This window comes from Amphiprion ocellaris, chromosome 11, assembly GCF_022539595.1.
Source record: "Amphiprion ocellaris isolate individual 3 ecotype Okinawa chromosome 11, ASM2253959v1, whole genome shotgun sequence".
Lineage (NCBI taxonomy): Eukaryota > Metazoa > Chordata > Actinopteri > Pomacentridae > Amphiprion > Amphiprion ocellaris.
Genome location: NC_072776.1, coordinates 1,131,521 through 1,153,074, shown reverse-complemented (window position 1 = coordinate 1,153,074; position 21,554 = coordinate 1,131,521). Strand labels below are relative to the sequence as shown.

General features: G+C 36.9%; 1 protein-coding gene across 4 annotated transcripts in view; it reads right to left on the bottom strand.

Moving 5' to 3' along the window:
- The window catches only part of arhgef7a (Rho guanine nucleotide exchange factor (GEF) 7a), a 38,867-nt gene that overhangs the window by 8,812 nt on the left and 8,501 nt on the right, over window positions 1-21,554 (bottom strand). For all 4 annotated transcript variants that reach the window (XM_055015292.1, XM_055015290.1, XM_023290605.3 and 1 more), the window contains exons 3-17: window positions 17,837-17,921; window positions 17,551-17,684; window positions 14,043-14,244; window positions 10,758-10,846; window positions 9,892-9,986; window positions 9,636-9,731; window positions 8,301-8,423; window positions 5,999-6,137; window positions 5,855-5,914; window positions 5,602-5,748; window positions 4,434-4,520; window positions 4,250-4,328; window positions 3,308-3,447; window positions 1,006-1,227; window positions 285-378 (exon numbers count right to left, since the gene is read on the bottom strand). In XM_055015292.1, coding sequence (XP_054871267.1) covers window positions 285-378; window positions 1,006-1,227; window positions 3,308-3,447; window positions 4,250-4,328; window positions 4,434-4,520; window positions 5,602-5,748; window positions 5,855-5,914; window positions 5,999-6,137; window positions 8,301-8,423; window positions 9,636-9,731; window positions 9,892-9,986; window positions 10,758-10,846; window positions 14,043-14,244; window positions 17,551-17,684; window positions 17,837-17,921 — 1,792 coding nt within the window. The remainder of the gene's footprint in view (window positions 1-284; window positions 379-1,005; window positions 1,228-3,307; window positions 3,448-4,249; window positions 4,329-4,433; window positions 4,521-5,601; window positions 5,749-5,854; window positions 5,915-5,998; window positions 6,138-8,300; window positions 8,424-9,635; window positions 9,732-9,891; window positions 9,987-10,757; window positions 10,847-14,042; window positions 14,245-17,550; window positions 17,685-17,836; window positions 17,922-21,554) is intronic.

Below are 21,554 nucleotides of genomic sequence, written 5' to 3'. Positions count from 1 at the left end.
CTGTTAATAGCAAATAAACAAGAAAAGCAACATAATGTTTAAAAGCAGCAGAGAGCATCCCATTAATTACTCTCTGTCGCTAATCTTTACTTTAATGCATCTTTATAAGCTGCAGTACATAAATACACAATGCTCCCCGTAACTGGATCTGGCATCACCACACTATAGATTCAGATTAATCAACAGAGCAGAATTAATCTTCTCTTGGCAAGATGGAAATTAAGCCCATTTCCCAGAGTGTCAAACTATTTCTGTAATGTGAAAATAAAAGACTCTAAACATACTCTTCCTCAAGGCAAACTCCTCTTCAGACTGCTTCCTCTCAGGTTTGCGCTTCGGTAGGAGTTTCTTCACACTCTTAGGACTTTTACTAAGATCCTGCACATAGAGGACACAAAATGGCACATAATTAAATGTAAAATTCTACATTAAAAAGCAAGCACATACATGTTTAACCCTCCTGTTGTCTTCATTTACAGGCACCAAAAAATATTGTTTCCTTGTCTGAAAAAAATCCAAAAATTTTGCCAAAAAAATCCCCAAATTTCTGAAAATTTGCAAAACCTTCAGGAAGAAAATTCCAATAATTCCTTAAAAGTTTCCCTTAAAAAGTTTTATTTAAAAAAAAAAAATCCCCCAAATTTGGCAAGAAAATTCTTGTAAATATTTTCAAAAAAATTTGTAAAAATCTTCCAAAAAAATCCTAAAAATCTCTAAAGTGATTCCATATATATCAGTAAAACTTCTATTTTCTTGAAGAAAAATATTTTCCAGCGAATTTCGCTGGATTTTGGTTGATTTTTTTATGTGAATGTTCTGAAGAAACATTTTTAACATTTCTTTTTTTTCCACCAAAAAATGTTCAAAGATTTCCCAAAAATGTTGAAATGTGGACATCAGAAGTTTCACTGTGAAATTATTTTTTTCCCACATTTTCAAACTTTAAATCAGGTCAATGTTCGCCCACAGGATGACATGAGGGTTAACCTGCATACGATCCCTCACCTCCTTGTAGCAGAGGGCAGCAGAGGGCCGCAGTGGGGGTGCAGGTCGCAGGCAGCTCAGGCTCCAGGGTTTGGGGGTGTTGGGTGGTTCCAGCGGGCCCCACATCATGGTGCTGAGGGAGGTGCTGTGGGAGGAGGGGTGAGGCAGGGTGTGGTAGGTAGGAGCCACTGTCATGGACCTCCCCTCAGCATGCCGGGACGGGGTGAGGGGGTGAGACGGGAGCTGAGGACACAAAACAACAAGTCCTGTTTGTGGCTCAATGGACGATTCTGCTGCTCTCCCTGAGAACAACGTGTTTGTTGACTGTTTAGTAAAACAGTACTCTGCTCTTCACTTTCCTTCTCAGTACTACTTGGCTCACAAATGATTGGGATTGGTTTTTACGTGTGGATTTACATCACAGAGAGGCAGAAAATTTGTGCAAGAGTTCATTTATAAAGCACTGACAGTGTTGTTGGGGTTTTTAAAATCAGAAATTAATCAAATATTCAATGTGTAGTCATCTATTCAAGTTCACGGCTGCCATGTTTGCTATCCAAATAGAGAATAAATACAGAATCAACGATTTACTAGTGCAAAATTTACAAAACTTGCAGGCCGTGCCAAACGAAGAATAGAAATTAGATTGGATTCAGCATATACATACATGCATATATTATTGTTGTTATTATAATTATTATTACTCCTGTACATATGGTTAGTCCTGCTTTGAAAGATGTCGCTGCTCTAACACTGGAAATTTCCCCTGACATGGAGAGCAATAAAGGTTTATCTTATCTTATATAGAAATAGACAGATACAGAATCATGGAAAAAGATGAGGCTACTTGTTTACTTTGTAAAATGAAACTGTTTTACAGACATTCTAGATATTCATTCGAGTGAAGCAGGGCAGCTAAATACAACAAATGACAAGTCTACGGGGTACTTTAGGGTCCGGCTGCATTTAAATTACGTTCAACAAATTTTGACTTTTATGTATTTCATTTGTATTGGATTCAGTTCTTGGTAAAGCGTCGATTATAAAGCAGAATTCACAATATCACAGAAAATTCTAAATACTGTCATTCAGACACTTCAAACTTTCATCTGAACTGCAGTTTTCAGTAACAAAAAAAACTATTAACCCTCCTGTTGTCCTCATTTACGGGCACCAAAAAATATTGTTTCCTTGTCTGAAAAAAATCCAAAAATTCTGCAAAAAAAATCCACAAATTTCTGAAAATTTGCAAAACCTTCAGGAAGAAAATTCCAATAATTCCTTAAAAGTTTCCCTAAAAGTTAGATTTTTTTTTTTTTTTAAATCCCCCAAATGTGGCAAGAAAATTCTTGTAAATATTTTCAAAAAATGAGTGAAAATCTTCCAAAAAATCCTAAAAATATCTAAAGTGATTAAATATATATCAGTAAAACTTCTAATATTTTGCAAACAAATCAACCAAAATCCAGCGAAATTTGCTGGATTTTGGTTGATTTTTATGTGAATGTTCTTAAGAAACATTTTTAACATTTCTTTTTTTCCACCAAAAATGTTCAAAGATTTCCCAAAAATGTTGAAAATGTAGACATCAGAAGTTTCACTGTGAAAATATATATTTTTTCTTCACATTTTCAAACTTTAAAACGGGTCAATTTTGGCCCACAGGACGACACGAGGGTTAAAGACGGTTCTTTTAACATTATGTTCAGGCAAAAAAGCCCGTTTGGGAGATGTCTCTCTAATGAGCTCAGATGCCCAAAATCCCAGACACATCCTGGGAATCCCAGAGCATTATCCAGCCAGATGGAACTGTGACTCCTCCAGTTTGTCTTGAACATGCTGTGGGATTTACTCCCAGTTGGACATGCCCAAAATCCCCCCACAGATATATTTCCTCCATGTTTCACCTCCTTATTATTAATCAGCCATAGTCGTAGCTTTATATAAGTTCTATATGTGATAGTCACCTCTTTCACAATCCAATCACCGATATACAAAGAAGCCGTTTGTAAATAAAATTATCGTCATTGTTTAAAAGTCAACTCGTCCTATGGATAAATGCTGATTATTATTCCTTTGTATTCATTTCATTAAATGCAATTGTGCTTTACAGCCATTCCAGTGGGAGATATAAACCACTTCACACCGGCTGCAGAGTCACTTAAGATGATTGCCAGACATTAGGTGAGTCAACCTCTCATGGTAAACTGATTTCTAGGGGTCACAGGCAGTGAGAAATCAGCTTATATATTCACAGTGTTTATGTCAAACTGGGCATAAATGACTAGAAAGAAACTGATCAAAAGAATGATTAGCGGCTGACCGTGTGGCAGGGAACGGTGAGGGGTTTGTGGCTCGGCGCTGTGGCTGCAGTGTGTTTGATCTGTCTGCTCAGGTGTTCCACCCAGTCCTGCAGGTCCTGCTGGTTGGTGCACACCACCTGGAGACGCTCAAACATGGTGCCTGCAGAGAAAGTGACAATGTTGTTGATGACATTTACTGTAAATGAAGAGAAAACCAGAGGGCGTCGGTGATGTGGCAGTCTGTTACGGCAGCTTTTTAGTCCACTGTTTTTTAGTTTAGTGTGTTCTTTTCTTGGTGTCAAATATTTTTTACAATTGTTCGCAATTTAACCCTCCTGTTTTCCTCATTTACAGGCACGAAAAAATATTGTTTCCTTGTCTGAAAAACATTCAAAAATTCTGCAAAAAAATCCCCAAATTTCTAAAAATTTGTAAAACCTTGTCCACATTTTCAACATTTTTGGGAAATCTTTGAACATTTTTTGGTGGAAAAAAAGAAATATTAAAAAAATTTCTGAAGAACATTCACAAAAATTTTTTTTGGTGAATGTTCTTAAAGAAAATATTAGAAGTTTTACTGATATATATGTAATCATTTTAGATATTTTTAGTATTTTTTTGGAAGATTTTTACTCATTTTTTGAAAATATTTACTAGAATTTTCTTGCCACATTTGAGGGATTTTTAAGAGAAACTTTTCAGGAATTATTGGAATTTTCTTCCTGAAGGTTTTGCAAATTTTCAGAAATCTGTGGAATATTTTGCTGAATTTTTGGATTTTTTTCAGAGAAGGAAACAATATTTTTTGGTGCCTGTAAATGAAGACAACAGGAGGGTTAACATGCTGCTGTTTCAAATTAATTTCCTATTAAGGATCAATAAAGTATATATTCTGTTCTATTCTTTTCTGTTCTATTCTAAATGAATGAACTCAGCATCTAGCTCCTCTCATGTGACCTCACCGTTGAGCTCAAAGGAGTTTTTATGAGCTTCACAGTCTTCCAGTTTGGTCACTATCATCCCGGCAAGAGGCAGTTTTCCCTGCAGAGAGAAATCGAACCATCAGACACATGACAGGATAGAGAAATTATCTTCTATGTGCTGCAATATGTGCAGGAGTGTTTAGAGAAAAGGAACTTTCCTGACCTGGAATATGAAGCCACTCATCCTGGGACTGGCAGACAACATGAGGAGGACGTGGGGGAAGAGCATGAGGTAACGCTCATTCTTCTCCTGACAAAACAGAAGAACAGTCAAGAAAAAGAGAGAGAGAGAAATGTAGAGGGGTTTGGAGAGAGTAGACGAAGGAGAATAATGAGGCATAAATCATAAATCTGTTATGGAAAAGTATTTATACTTGAGTGCTGAATTAACACAAAGCTACACCCAGGGGTGGACTGGGGCAAAAAGTCAGCCCTGGCATTTTTGGCCCAGACCGGCCCACAACATTATCAGTTCACTGAATCAAGCACTAATTTTTGAATGCAAGGACAAAAACTGGCAGAAAGGTCGGATTTTCAGAACAAAAATTCATCTGTGTAGAGACCTACACAAACTTGCTGACAAGTTGGAAAAAAATTGCAATCAGTAGAGCAGGGGTATCCAACTAAAATTCAGAGAGGTCCAGTCAGAGAAAATGTATTAAAGCAAAAGTCCAGAACATCATAATGCCTAACTGAATTAGTGTGATTTATGCTGATGTAACCCAGTAGTTTTATTAGTGTCTGCCTAGAATCAATAACTGACTGTCAAATCAAATAAATTCAATATGGTTCAGAAACATTTTGACAACATTTATTAATAAATAACTTTTGATATAAGTGTACATCTGAAAATAAAGTGCAGAACTTCAAAAAATAATGACTGAACAACCTGAACCACCTTATATACATCTTTAACAATACCTAAATCTCAAAAAATTTAAACAATTCAACATTTTTACTTTTTTCCTGTCTTATATCACTCCCCTTTTATATACAGAAAAATTATGTGAATGTTCTTAAGAAACATTTTTAACATTTCTTTTTTTACACTGAAAAATGTTGAAAGATTTCCCAAAAATGTTGAAAACGTGGACATCAGAAGTTTCACTGTGAAAATATTTTTTTCTCCACATTTTCAAACTTTAAAATGAGTCGATTTTGACCCGCAGGACGACACGAGCGTTAATGTAACATTTGCAAATTTCAGACCATATATTTGTGACTCTTTGACATGAACTGGCCGATATAATATAACTCTACACTGTGGTTTATGCATGGTGAGACTGACTTTTTGTAGCAGTTAGAGCAGAGTGAAGTGCAGGTGTGGGTACCTCTGACACATGACTCTGGACTAAGACTTGACTCATGTAGATGACGGAACCCAGGGTCTTGATATCGTCTCCTTCCCACAGCCGGATGGACTCGGTGAGAATCTGCAGCTCCAGCTCCTTACGTTTCCGCACCTCCTGGCACTGAGCCTGGAGTGATGGGAACAGACAACTGCTTCAAGGGCTGCTATTATTTCATTTCATCTCGTATTCAGTCTGGTTATGTCTGACTGATGCGGAAGCGTGTTCAACTTACGGAGAGATTTTTGAAAGATGCCATGCACTTCTGGATGTCTGGCCTGTCAGGATGGCTCTCCTGCAAGAACAGAAACATGTTGCATAATAAACACGCAGCTCACAACAACAGCCTTTGACAAGCGTTTAATGCAGGGACACGCACCTCCATGTGCCTCTCCAGCTCTTTGAGTAGAGTCGGGTATTTGTCCAGTCTCATAAAGGGTTTACTGAGGCCTGTGGTCAGGGTGAGGATGCCAGGAGTGACTGCACCACGGCCCTCCATGAACTCCCCCAAAACGTCACTGCAAGACAGGGACAGATAAAAATCCAACATTTCCTCCACATCACACACAGCATCTTCACACGGTTTACAGCAGGGGTGTCCAACATGTGGCCCGTGGGCCAAAAGCGGTCCTCCAGAGGGTCCAATCCGGCCCTCAAAGTGTAAAAACTCCAGAGAAGACATTAACTGCAGATTGTAAATTAGTAAACTATAAATTTAAAGTCATTTCTAGACCATGACAAGTTGTTTTGATCAGAAAGTAAAATACTAGATTGTTCATTGTTCTTTTGTCATTTTATGTCTAACTTTTGTAATATTTTGTCTTGTTTTTTGTCTGACTGTTGTTGTTTTATGTTTCGCTTTAACCGCTGTTTTGTGTATCGTTTGTGTTGTTTTATGTTTTTTTGTCTCGCTTGTGTTGTTTGTATACTTTTTTGTTGTTTTGATTTTCACTCTTGTCATTTTTGGTCTCGTTTTTGTCGTTTGTCCATTTTTTTGTAGATTTGTAACTTTTTTGGTCAAATTTTTTGTCTCTTTTGTTTTGTTTCGTGCCATTTGTCTCATTTCTTGTCATTCTGTGTCTCATTTTTGTAATATTTTGTCTTGTTTTTGTTGTCTTTTGTCTTTCTTTTGTCTGACGTTTGTTGTTTTTGAGTTGTGGTTATTTCTAGGTTATTATGCTGTGGTTTTGCTGGTCTGGCCCACTGGAGATTAAACTGGGCTGAATGTGGAACCTGAACTAAGATGAGTTTGACACCCCTGGTTTACAGCAATCAGCACACCAATCAGACTCTAATACTGGTTTCATAAGACATTGAATGTAACGTAATCCTGATTAGCATTCATACTTTGACAGCTCACCTGTCCTGCTGCTTCTAAAACTCTAAACTGACAGTGGTGGGTTAACAGAAACACTGATATGAAGCAGGAAATTCACTTTCAACAAGTAAACACTGTCACCAAAGCAGCAAGGGAAGTAGTTTTCATCATTGATCATCATTATTTTGGATCAACTGTTGCTTCATATAGTATCAGAATATCAAAATATCAGATGCCAGAAGTGCCGTCTTGTTTTGTCCAAACAACAGTCCAAAAATTAAGAATTAAAATTCATGGTTACATTAAAAAAAGACAAAAGCAACAGCCAGTCTTAGGGAGAGGCTGAAACCAGAGAATGTTGGGTATTTTTGCAAGATAAAGATGATTTAAAGTAAGTTATCACTATGTTTATTGAAAATTTGATTTCGAGATTAATAATTTTAGCTCCATAGGCCATGAACCAAAAGATATCATATACCAAAAACAGAAAAACTGCAGAAAGAACAACCTCAACAACACTGACAGAAAGACACTTTAAAAGATATTTTCTTAATCCCCATATCGTCCTGCGGGTCAAAATTGACCCAGTTTAAAGTTTGAAAATGTGGAAAAAAATATATATTTTCCCAGTGAAACTTCTGATGTCCACATTTTCAACATTTTTGAGAAATCTTTGAACATTTTTGGTGGAAAAAAAGAAATGCTAAAAATGTTTCTTAAGAACATTCACATAAAAATCAACCAAAATCCAGCGAATTTCACTGGATTTTGGTTGATTTTTTGTGAATGTTCTTAAAGAAAATATTAGAAGTTTTATTGATATATATGTAATCACTTTAGATATTTTTAGGATTTTTTTTGAAGATTTTTCTAATTTTTCTCAGAATTTTCTTGCCAAATTTGGGGTCTTTGTTTTTTTAAATAAAACTTTTAAGGGAAACTTTTAAGGAATTAACGGAATTTTCTGAAGTTTTTGCAAATTTTCAGAAATTTGGGGGATTTTTTTTGCTCAATTTTTGTATTTTTTTTCAGACAAGGAAACAATATTTTTTGGTGCCTGTAAATGAGGACAACGGGAGGGTTAACCTTTCTAATGTTATACTTGTAAAATATGGGATGGAAACACAACTATGGTGATCTAGTGTCAACTTTTGGACCATAATCTTCAGTGTGATTTGCAACCACCTCCTGCAAACTCATTTTTCTTTCATTCCGTCTCCTTGGATTGTACTGAATTTACAGCAACATGCCACAACTTCTGCCACAACCAGCAAACAGCAGCTAAACAAGATAAATTCCAACAATATAAGCAGCCTCTGCAGACACGGTAAAATCCCGCTGAATCCAGCTGACGTACACGTACCTGTGCTGGGTGAGAACATTAACTGCAGAGGGATGGTTGGAGCAGTAACCCACATACAGAGCCTTCATCTGGGGCATGAGGTTGAGGAAGAAACCACCCACCCTCTGCTGGCTTTCTGGAAGCCTAAAGAAAACAAAGAGATTATAGATGGACAACATATCTGAATATATATGTAAATCATCCTACAACTACAAAATCATAAGCATCATTTTCACATTTTGCAGTCCAGCATCCTTTACAGCGTTTCTGCAGGGCATTAAAAAGCATTAATAGTCACTAAATTGATTTTGCAAAAATTAAGGCCTTAAATGGCATTAAAATCATTACATTTGATTCATCTTTCTGCAGTTTTCATGAAAATATTTTACAATAATAATATAATAATATATAACTATAGACTGTGATTCTGCGTAAACATGCTGAAGCATTGCGATAGTTGTTCCAGCCGGTTGGGTACAGTTGCCAAAAACTGCATGTTTTTAACCCTTGTGTCGTCCTGCGGGTCAAACTGACCCGTTATAAAGTTAGAAAATGGGGGGAAAAACATTCACAGTGAAACTTCTGATGTCCACATTTTCAACATTTGTTTCTTAAGAACATTCACAAATAATGCTGGATTTTGGTTGATTTTTTTTGTGAATGTTCTTAAAGAAAATATTAGAAGTTTTACTGATATATATACAGAATCATTTTAGATATTTTTGGGATTTTTTTGGAAGATTTTTACTCATTTTTTGAAAATATTTACAAGAATTTTCTTGCCAAATTTGGGGGATTTAAAAAAAAAAACTTCTAAGGGAAACTTTTAAGGAATTTTTGGAATTTTCATCCTAATTGTTTTGCAAATTTTCAGAAATTTGTGGAATTTTTTTGCAGATTTTTTTGGATTTTTTTCAGACAAGAAAACAATATTTTTTGATGTCCATAAATAAAGACAACAGGAGGTTTAAAGTGGCCAGCAGGCTGGACCAGAAGGAGGAGAGCTGAGAAATGGGGAAATGCAAATTCCAGCAAAAATGGCTGGAAAACGTGGAATTCAGAGAATGACTGCAGCCCGTTGGTGGTCAGGAGTGGTTTCCAGATTCAGAAATAGTGAAATGGAGGGACAGTTTTCATATAAAAACCATCTTTTACAAAAAAAAGACAAACCCGTGCAATTTGTTGAGTTCACGGTCGTGGCATTAAAATGGCATTAAGGATCATTAAATCTGACTGGTTGACATCTGCAGGAACCCTGCTGTAGTACATGCATCTCAACGCTAGATGTCGCTGTGCTTATTATGAAACCCTGAGGATGCTGCTGCAGTGGGGCTGTGGGTGCTGGGAGGGACTAACTTGGTGCACTCCTCCAGCGATTGGACGAGCATCTGCTGGAAGGTGCTGATCTCCTCCAGGTTTCCCAGGATCAGAGCCACCTCCGAGCCGCCCAGTCTGCAGGAAAAACGTGAGAAGGGAGAACGACAAATTGAGGGCTCAAGTCCTCTTTGTGGTTGAAGCTTTCTGTAGAAATCTCATTTATAAAGGTAATGATGTAAATTGGGATAAAAATAACCTGTTTCTGATTTGTGCTTTATGTCTAAATGAGTCATACTTGTCAATGTTCTGAAGCGGTCGCAGGTAGTTCGTCAGGAGGCTCTGCAGGTCCTTGGAATATTCTGTTTCCGTTTCTAAAATGTTCTGTAACACCTAAAAGAAAAAAGAAAAACGGCTTAAATTCTAAGAGTTTGTGTCTCCTAGGATTTGGTAAAACAGCTGTGTTCTTTATTACAGTCAGGATTACAGATAGATTTGTTTATTTCATGAGCTAGTGCCAACATTTTTGACTTATAAATCCATAAAAGTGCAGCAAGTCTGGTGTGTATTCCTGATCCAACAAAATACTCGATGAGCTGATCCTGCAGATTGGCTCAAAACACAGCAAATCCTTCAAAAGAATAAGTTTAACTGTGTTGAAATATTCCTTCTAACAAGTTGAAACAACATTGTGTGCCAAATATAAAAAGAAAAACAGGGTTTCATTCCTCATACGGCACCAGCATCATGAAATTACAATGAAGGTTTTTGTATTAAATCCAACAAATCAGAGGTGGGTGTGACCAGTTGGACAACTAAAGGTGTCACAAAACCAGTATCAACAACCCAAATATTGATTCAGTTCCATCAGTTACCCACAATCAGACGGTGTGTGAGACAGAAAATAATTTGACTTTTCTTATCAGGCGACTGTGATCAGAGTTTAGATAACTGAGCAGACAGACTCTCTCTAAGGATGGTTTACAAACGGAAGCAGCACAGGCACAAAAACAGGCACTAACAATAAAAAAAAAGCTCTCAAGGAACAGATAGTATCCTTGAATTTCAACATGATGTCAGTGGGAAAGGAGAGCAACAGGATAGTAAATAACAAAAGCAAAACAAAACTGACAGAAGACGGTTCAGTAAGAATTGTTTCCTCACCAAGTTGTAGTACGTCTTGCTGATTGCAGAGGTGTCGAAGCCTTTGGGTGGGCTCTTTAGGGTGCCAGACTTGGGAGACACTTGTTTGTCTGTATCCAGAAAAATGAAAATGATTTAGAGCACATATTTCTACTTTAGCAAACACTAGTCATGCCTGAAACTGGACCGAGAGGCAATACTCTGGCCTTTGCAGTACCCTCCTACAGTATATCTGACAGCTAGAAATGACTGTATTTTTTTTGAAGTTATTCTTTTGGCCCTTTGTTGGATTTATTAGATAGATTAGTCAAGAAGCAGACAGAAAAGCAGGGAGAAGAATGTGGGGGAGACCTGCAGTAAAGGGCCATGAGCTGGAACTGAACCCAGGCTGCTGTGCTGGGAGCTACAGCCCTGTTCATGGGTCGCCCATTCAACCTGGTGAGCTACCTGGCACCCGACTATGTGTTTTTAAATGTTTCATGACTTTTATTGTTTAAATGGTCCGTGCATGACAGGTAATTTGAACCAGATTGTATAAAAAAAAAACAAATATTTCAGTGATTATTATGCTGAGAAACAAGGGAAAAAAATAATCAGTGACAAATTTTAGAGGGCTGCACAGTGGTTCAGTGGTTAGCTTTGCTGCCTGGCAGCTAGAAGATCCCCGGTTAGACTTTCCTGGGATCTTCCTCATGGAGTCTCCATGTTCTCCTGTACATGTGTGGGTTTTCTCCAGGTTCTCCAGCTTCTTCCTCCAGTCCAAAAACATGCTGAGGTTAATGAGTAACTCTAAATTGTCCGTAGGTGTGAATGTGAGTGTGATTGTTTGTTTCTATGTGTAGCCCTGTGATAGACTGTTACCTGTCCAGGTGAACCTGTGATAGACTGTTACCTGTCCAGGTGAACCTGTGATAGACTGTTACCTGTCCAGGTGTCCCCTACCTTCACCCTGTCAGCTGGGATAACCCTGCAACCCTAATGAGGACTGAGGGGTGTATAGATAATGGATGGAGGTTTAAACACTGGCTGACTTTGAGTGGATGTTTTCTAAGATGTGTGTCTACAATAAATAATAAAATTCAGGTAGAACACAATACTTTGTTTCACCAACGTCAGAGCCACAACATCTCTTCACCACCACCATGTCACAATACCATTCATTTCTTATGGAATTGTGGTACCAATTCATGGCAATGCAAGCAAATGCATTAGGGAGCAATTTATACTTTCATTGAGAAATTAACCCTCCTGTTGTCCTCATTTACAGGCACCAAAAATATCGTTTCCTTGTCTGAACAAAAATTTCTGAAAATTTGCAAAACCTTCAGGAAGAAAATTCCAATAATTCCTTAAAAGTTTCCCTTAAAAGTTTTATTTTAAAAAAATCCCCCAAATTTGGCGAGAAAATTAATGTAAATATTTTCAAAAAATGAGTAAAAATCTTCCAAAAAAATCTGAAAATTATCTAAAGTGATTCCATATATATCAGTAAAACTTCTAATATTTTCTTTAAGAACATTCACAAAAACATTTTTTTAAGAAACATTTTTAACATTTCTTTTTTTCCACCAAAAAATGTTCAAAGATTTCCCAAAAATGTTGAAAATGTGGACATCAGAAGTTTCACTGTGAAAATAGATTTTTTTTCACATTTTCAAACTTTAAACCAGATCAGTTTTGACCCGCAGGAGAACATGAGGGTTCAAGTAAAACAGGATGAGCTAATTAAAAAAACTGTGGCTATAAGGTTTTGTACAGTGCAAACAGAGTCAGAAAAACTCCCAGATGCCCCAAAAATGTCCTAAAGTGACCAGATACTGTAAGTTTCTGAACCATACTTGCAGTGAATTTAAGCCTGAGCAGAGAAAGTACGCGTCATTTTACTCTACATATATTTACAGAGACGCCACATGGCATCTCAACCTGTTGCACACGCAGAGAAAAAACTTCAGGCAAGAGACGTATTTAGAAATATGTGGTTTGAGGGATGCAACTGCTCATTTTGGAGGTTGCATCAAATACTCAAAGGTACTAACATCATGGTATTATAACATGGGAGTCTTTCTACATGCTGTTAGGACACTCTGATATCATAAAGTCGCACTGCAAGAACTCTAAATCTGACCAAGTCTATTTGTCTTATTTTTAGTCAAAATGTCTCATCCCACTTGATTCAAGATAAATTCTCTTAACAAGAGACATTTCAGCAGATGGAGGGACTTGTTTTAAGACAATGCATCTGAAATATCTTGTTAAGTCAAACAATCTGGAAATTATCTTGTTTTGAGTTGAATTTTACAAGAAAACTCAAAATAAGTTTAACCCTCGTGTCGTCCTGCGGGTCAAAATGGACCCGTTTTAAAGTTTAAAAATGTGGAAAAAAAATATTTCACAGTGCAACTTCTGATGTCCACATTTTCAACATATTTGGGAAATAATTAAACATTTTTGGTGGAAAAAAAGAAATGTTAAATATGTTTCTTAGGAACATTCACAACAAAATCAACCAAAATCCAGTGAATTTCGCTGGATTTTGGTTGAAAATATTAGAAGTTTTTTTACTGATATGGATTTAATCACATGGGCTGCACAGTGGTGTAGTGGTTAGCACTTTCACCTTGCAGCTAGAAGATCCCTGGTTCACGTCCCGGCTTTCCCGGGATCTTTCTGCATGGAGTTTGCATGTTCTCCCTGTGCATGCGTGGGTTTTCTCCGGGTACTCCGGCTTCCTCCCACAGTCCAAAAATATGCTGAGGTTAATTGATTACTCTAAATTGCCCGTAGGTGTGAATGTGTGAGTGATTGTTTGTCTCTGTATGTAGCCCTGTGACAGACTGGTGACCTGTCTAGGGTGTCCCCTGCCTTCACCTGAGTCAGCTGGGATAGACTCCACCCCCCATGACCCTAGTGAGGATTAAGCGGTGTATAGATAATGGATGGATGGATGGATTTAATCACTATCAATATTTTTAGGATTTTTTTGGAAGATTTTTACTTATTTTTTGAAAATATTTACAAGAATTTTCTTGTTTCTTTCTTGTTCTTGTAATTTTAAGATCTCAGTATTCTAAATATATCTTATTTCAAGAAATCTTACCAAGCCATTTTTCACTTGTTCTATTGGCAGATTTTTTCACTTATTTCAAGGTACAAGTTCCTTGAAATAAATTTTTTTTCTTGTTTTGAGAGGGGCATTTTTTCCCTTGTGTCCATCTGCATCTTCTTTGCTATTCCCAATCACAGCATCTTTATCATTCGTCATGTTCATATCAGAAAAATGTGCCCACCGGTGGTTGAGGTACTCACCAGAGCCCTTGACCTCGCGCACGTAGTTGCTAGGAAACCAGCCAGTCTTGCCATTGAGCATCCCCTCCCACCAGCCGCCCTCCTCCTGGCGAGTCACGCCGATGATGTCACCCTTGCTAAAGGTGAGCTCATCCTCGTTGGTCTGCTGGAAGTTGAATCGCGCCTTCACCAGCAGCTGCTGTCCGCTGTTTTCCGACATGTCCTGGCGAAGGAGGCGAGGATGTCACCATATGACAGCAAATATTGGGTAACATTTATTATTCATCATCAGGCTCAACGTGTCTGTCTCTCTGACTATTTATGGTGCTGCAAGCAGGAAGCTTTCAGGTAAAATTACACTGCGGTTTGGACAGTTTTCCTGTAATTAATCTTTAGTTCTTGCTTTGATGTGATTGTATTATAATGGGTAGCTGGGTTAAAATAGTTCTAACAGTCAGCAGTTGAGGGAAATCAGTACTGTTGGGCCAAATATGGATTTAACTTTGGACTGTTTCTGTGGTGTAATATTGAAAGTTGCATTATTCTTGATCATTTCCGTTTTAAGCAACTCACCTATTTGTCATTATTCATTTGCCCACAGCATAAAATGTAAGACGAGGGTGATTAGATTGCTGCACCGGTGTCTATATGAAGTTTCAAAATAAAAGGCGTGACTCAAATGATCATTTTGTGGTTGACATGTTCAGCATCATGTTCTTAACCCATGTCCACATACAGAGGCGTTTTTCACTCGTTGTTCCTGACTATATCGCTCTTCAGTGTGCACAAAGTATGTTTTACTTTATGTGTCTTAATCAATAAATACTTAGATTCAACCAAAGCAAACAAAGTATTAATCCTCTGAAAAAAATCACCAAAACAAAGCTATTTACCAGAGCAAGAAACTGTCAAAATAAAAAGAATCAACTGACTTTTCCTTAATCCTCGAGTCATCCTGTGGGTCAAAATTGACCCGTTTTAAAGTTTGAAAATGTGGGAAAGAATATTTTTTCACAGTGAAACTTCTGATGTCCACATTTTCAACATTTTTGGAAAATTTTTGAACATTTTTTGGTGGAAAAAAAGAAATGTTAAAAGTGTTTCTTAAGAACATTCACAAAAAAAAAAAAATCCAGTGAATTTCACTAGATTTTAGTTGATTTTTATGTGAATGTTCTTAAAGAAAATATTAGAAGTTTTACTGATATATATGGAATCACTTTAGATGTTTTTAGGATTTTTTTGGGAAGATTTTTACTCATTTTTTGAAAATATTTACAAGAATTTTCTTGCCAAATTTGGGGGATTTTTTTAAAATAAAACTTTTAAGGGAAACTTTTAAGGAATTATTGGAATTTTCTTCCAGAAGGTTTTGCAAATTTTCTGAAATTTGGGGAATTTTTTTGCTGAATTTTTGGATTTTTTTAAGACAAGGAAACAATATTTTTTGTTGCTCATAAATGAGGACAACAGGAAGGTTAAACTAATCATGTGTGATGTGTGTTTTTGTCTGTTAACTTAATCAAATTTGAGCTTAATGGGATATTATTTTAATCTCACTTCATCCTACAAGTCTCATTTAGAAAGTCATCAAAAAAACCACCAAACTTGGCAGATTTGGCAAAAAAAAGTAAAATTCTGACCTCCAAACCATGAGTGAGAAGAAATGAGTGACTCAGCTATGAACAACAGTAAAATGACAAAAATTCCAAGATTTTTTTAGCTAAACTAGGCTGAACTGCAGGCAGTGTTTACACAGAGCAGATTGGAAACAAGGATGGAAACAAAAAAAAAAACCTGAGTTGTAAAATCACTATATTATGTAGAATCACATATTTTCCAGTATTACTAACACATGGGAGAACTTGGAAAAATGCTGCACATTTCAGGTTTGTTAGAATTTCTATTTAAAAAAAACAAAAAAAGATTCAACTTTATTTTTTCGATTTTTAGGATGCATGCCATTACATCGCTGGTATTTTGCCCAGATTGCATTTTTGAGTTCTCCCTGCTTCTAGCTACGGGTGTGCTGTTTCCATAGAGGTGTTAAAGGGCTGAAAATTAGCATACAGTTCATACAAATGCGACAGGAGAAACAAACACTCAGGAACTGCCTCAGAGGTTCAGATGGTTAATGAGAAGCAAACTGGATGTAACTGCCGGCTCATTAACACCCAGAATCTGGTGCCATCGGGTTGCTCCCTGCACGGCTCTGTCAAATAATCAGCAGAAATAACCGAAAGCACCACGTGTAGGTGTGCAGGGCCTTTAACCATCCGTTTATCACTATGTAGTTATTTGGTGTACAAGCTTGGAAGCAGTAATTAAACATCATATTAAAACACCCACTGGTTTAATGCACTGAACGAGCTGCTATGACTGATTATCCATTCAGCAGCGTTTTGGCACGTGTTCGTCAAAAACTCAACATTAAAAGCATCACAAAGGTAGCACAAACGGCTTTGGATTGAATTATAGATGACAGGTTGTAAAAATGATTGTGTTAAGCGTTTCAGTGACTCAGACCCCTAAACTGTGCCGTTACACTGCAAAAACTCAAACTCTTAGAAAGTCTATCTGTCTTATTTTTAGTCAAAATGTCTCATCACACTTGATTTAAGATAAATTCACTTAACAAGTGACATTTCAGCAGATGGAGGGACTTGTTTTAAGACAATGCATCTGAAATATCTTGTTAAGTCAAACGATCTTGAAATTATCTTGTTTTGAGTTGAATTTTACAAGAAAACTCAAAATAAGTTTACTACATCTCAAATTAGGAGGTTACATTTTGGTGGAAAAAAAGAAATGTTAAAAGTGTTTCTTAAGAACATTCACAAAAAAAACCAAAATCCAGTGAATTTCACTGGATTTTAGTTGATTTTGATATGAATGTTCTTAAAGAAAATATTAGAAGTTTTACTGATATATATGGAATCATTTTAGATATTTTTAGGATTTTTTTGAAGATTTTTACTCATGTTTTGAAAATATTTACTAGAATTTTCTTGCCAAATTTGGGGGATTATTTAAAGTCAAATTTTTAAAGGAATTTTTTAAGGAATTATTGGAATTTTCTTCCTGAAGATTTTGCAAATTTTCAGAAATTTGCAGATTTTTTTTTGCTGATAATTTGGATTTTTTCAGACAAGGAAACAATATTTTTGCTTCCCATAAATGAAGACAAAAGGAGGGTTAAAACATCTCAAATTAGGAGGTTACATAAAAGCAAAAATCTATTTTTGAGTGAACTACTACTATTTTTTTGAGCATATCTGGCTTATTTTAAGACACCTAAGCTTGACAATCCTGGTAAAATAGAGCTTAAAATAAGTTTTCCCAGCTAATTTTAAGATCTCAATATTCTAAATATTATATCTTATTTCAAGAAATCTTACCAAGACATTTTCACTTGTTCTATTGGCAGATTTTTTCACTTATTTCAAGGTAAAAGTTGCTTGAAATAAGTTTTTTTTTTCGTGTTTTGAGAGGAGCATTTTTCCAGTGTACTGGGTGGTAGTGGCCTTACCAGACTGCGAAACTGATTCTGGAGCAGCTTGGAGGATCGGCCCAGTGAAGCCTGAGAGGACAGCGACTCGAACGATTTGATGCGGTGAGCTGAAGAGTGTCGAGCGCACACCGAATCACTGCCCACACCGATATCTGGTAAAATAGGGCAGGGTATAAATAAACCAGACCTGGTATCTGCAGTCAGCACCCACACACTCAGAACTACCTCCCTGTCTTTCATAAAAATAAAATAAAAAAAACACCCCCACATGCACCATGAAACTCACACACATGCCTCTACTAACCTGCAGTCACTTTATTCAGGGCAACCAGACTGCTCAGCACCTTGGAGAAGTTCAGTCCCAGCAGCAGGTCACTGGCCTCGAACGGCTGGAGGTGAGAGAGCGAGAGAGAGGGAAAAATGTGAGCCAGGAAGTCATTGACGGATGAGTTTCCTCTTTAGAAATCACTAATTCCAGCGCAGCAGGAATGTGTCATCAGTTGGCCACAGTGCCAGCGCCGAGCAGTCAATCCATAAACCCTCGTTATCGTTGACAGTAGTGGTGGGCGAAACCCACAAGCTCAGCAGACACGCACGCACGCGCGCACACACACACACACACACACACACACACACACACACACACACACACACACACACACACACACACACACACACACACACACACACACACACACACACACACACACACACACCAGTAACATTCAGTCTTCTTACAAGCTGGGTGAATGATATGCATCACAAAACGATACTGACAGAAGCTGAGCAAGCACAATACTGGAAATATTCAGATTTTAACCCTCCTGTTGTCCTCATTTACGAGCAACAAAAAATAATGTTTCCTTGTTTGAAAAAAATTCAAAAATTCAGTAATGCAGCTTATCACCCCCTCCATCACTCCTTCCAGTTACTGCCATCAGGCAGACGTTACAAAGTCCCACTGGCCCACAAAAACGTCTACAAAAGATCCTTTATTCCCACTGTAATAACCACCCTGAACAAAATAAAATAAGACACTGAGCAACGGTTTTAGGGAAGTGCCTTGGCCTTTTCTCATCAAATGAAACCACATATTATTAACCACTCCTGTCAGATAACCTTGATTTAATCAGGTAATCTCATTGGGATCAAGATCTGTGTTGCAAGACTGATGTTTGAGACAAAGATCAACAAATGTACTGACATAACAAAAAGACGGATTAATAGAACAAACGTAACCAGAAAAACTGAAGATTAACACGAGGAACCACTCACTCTAACACTAACGGGAGCTCTAAAGATAGAAGTCAGAAATTATTCAGAATCTCTTTATGATTTAGGCCTGGAAGACTGTAGGCACTGTCTGTATCGCAACAACTCTCTGGCCTCTCGGTCAGCATGAATGACAGCGATTGTATCTCTGCTGATGACTGTAGTTGTCCTCGCTCTTCCTGCGTAACGGCTTCGAGTGATTGGTTACTCTCGCTTCAGCTGCACTGTGAGATACGAGTCGCTTTCATCTTCTGCTCTGATTGCAGATATGTCCTCAGGGAATATGTGAATGACTGTGTTAAAGAGAGAGAGTGTGTGTTTGGAGTATACATGGAAGTGTTTGCATGTCAAAGCTACAAAACTCTGCGAGCAGTCAAGCACAAGGGCCCTTTTCCTAACATTTAAACTAAAACCCACTGACTTAACCCTCCTGCTGTCCTCATTTATGGGCACCAAAAAAATACTGTTTTCTTGTATGAAAAAAACAAAAAATTCAGCAAAAAAATCCCGCAAATTTCTGAAATTTTGCAAAACCTTCCGGAAGAAAATTCCAATAATTCCTTAAAAGTTTCTCTTAAAAGTTTTATTTTTTAAAAATCCCCCGAATTTGGCAAGAAAATATTTTCAAAAAATGAGTAAAAATCTTCCAAAAAAATCCTAAAAATATCTAAAGTGATTCCATATATATCAATAAAACTTCTAATATTTTCTTTAAGAACATTCACTAAAAAATCTACCAAAATCCAGCGGAATTCACTGAATTTTGGTTGATTTTTTTCTGAAAGTTCTCAAGAAACATTTTTAATATTTCTTGTGGAGAAAAATATATTTTTATATATTATTATATATTTTCAGTGAAAACTTGCACATTTTCAACATTTTTTGGAAGAAAAAAAGAAATGTTAAACAAATGTTTCTTTAAGAACATTCAGAAAAAAAATCAACCAAAATCCAGTGAAATTCACCGGATTTTGGTTGATTTTATTGTGAATGTTCTTAAAGAAAATATTAAAAGTTTTACTGATATATATGTAATCACTTTAGATATTTTTAGGATTTGCTTTGGAAGATTTTTATTAATTTTTAAAAAAATATTTACAATTAAAATTATTTTTATGTTTTAAACTTTTATTTCTTGCCAAATTTGGGGATTTTTTTCTAAAAAATGTTAAGTGAAACTTTCAAGGAATTTTTAGAATTTCTTCCTGAAGATTTTGCAATTTTTTTATAAATTTGGGGAAATTTTTTTGCTGAATTTTTTTCAGACAAAGGAACTATTTTCTGGTGCCCGTAAATGAGGACAACAGGAGGGTTAAGTACATTCACATAAAAATCAACCAAAATCCAGCAAATTTCACCTTCGAATTGAAAATGTGGACATCAGAAGTTTCACTGTGAAAATACTTTTTTTCCCCCCACATTTTCAAACTTTAAAACGGGTCAATTTTGACCCGCAGGACGACACGAGGGTTAACTTTGCTTCTACTGTGATATCAGCAAAGTGTGAGCCCCTTCCTCCATGGTTAAAGCCATTTAAGCAGCTTCTAGGTGACACACGTGATGGATGACGCATATTAAAGATTCATGTGTGGAGATGATGAACATGACAAGCTCCAACTTGTCTGCAGGGCCTCGGCAGCGCAGTCAGGTAACGATCCCTCAGAGCGGGCTGAAACTATAGCGCTACACCCCTCTGTGACTCAGCACGCTACAACACTGCAACAAACTGCTCCCACAGTGTTGTGATTGAGGAAATGAGCATTTATCTGCACGGGGTATTATCACAAACTACTCACAGATACCACAGCTACGGTCACATGAGTGGGGGATTAGTTCAATATCCTGAATATTCCAAAATAAGAGATCTTTTTATTGGGTTGAAGGGTGTTCACATTCACACAGTGCCGTTATTGTCCTTTTAGTTGGTTATTTATGCACAAAAATGGCCCCGTTTTTTAGACAATTCTTGTAAACCTACAGCCAAGCAGTTTTTCTTTCTCTATGGCTACACACTGGAATATTCTTCACCAGCCAAGTCGGTCATCTGACCTCAATCCAGCTGATCATGTGTTTCAGTTCCAAAAGACCACAGTGAAGACAAAAACGCCCTCCAGACAAGCAATAAGTGAAGATTACTGCTTTTTAAAATGTGATTTACAACATCAGTCTAGCATATTTACTGAGCGTGGGCTGGTGACTATGATTGCTGATTTTAAATAAATATGAAACGTACATTTTTTTAAGGCTATTTTACTCACTTTTAGTGCCCTAAAAGTAGGAAGTAGCATCTAAAAATATTATTGGTTAATCTGACGCAGACTGAAGTAGGATTGCAAACACTTTTATTTCAAGTATTTTTCAGTTACCTGTTAATTGGAATATAGAACACCAAGAACCGGTGTCCTTAGGAGTTATGCATACTGATGAAAATGCAAAGAACGCCAATTTACAATAAAGTAAGACCTGAAAAGCCATCAAATATTTGGCATTTTTTCGTAAAGATGATGTAGTAAGTTTTGAAAATAGTTGCAGATTCATTTTTTCTCATTCGACTACTCAATAAGTCATGTAAATACGGTCTTAAACTTGTAGTTTCCAGTTTTTCAGAACACTTAATGCAATTACATTTTGATTTGTGATGTAATTTTCTTCTGTTTCTCCTTCTCTTGAATATTCACTGAACTGTAACAGAGTTAAAACATGTGAAGGAGTGTTAACACGAGACGTTAGCGTGAATATTGTGACTGTCG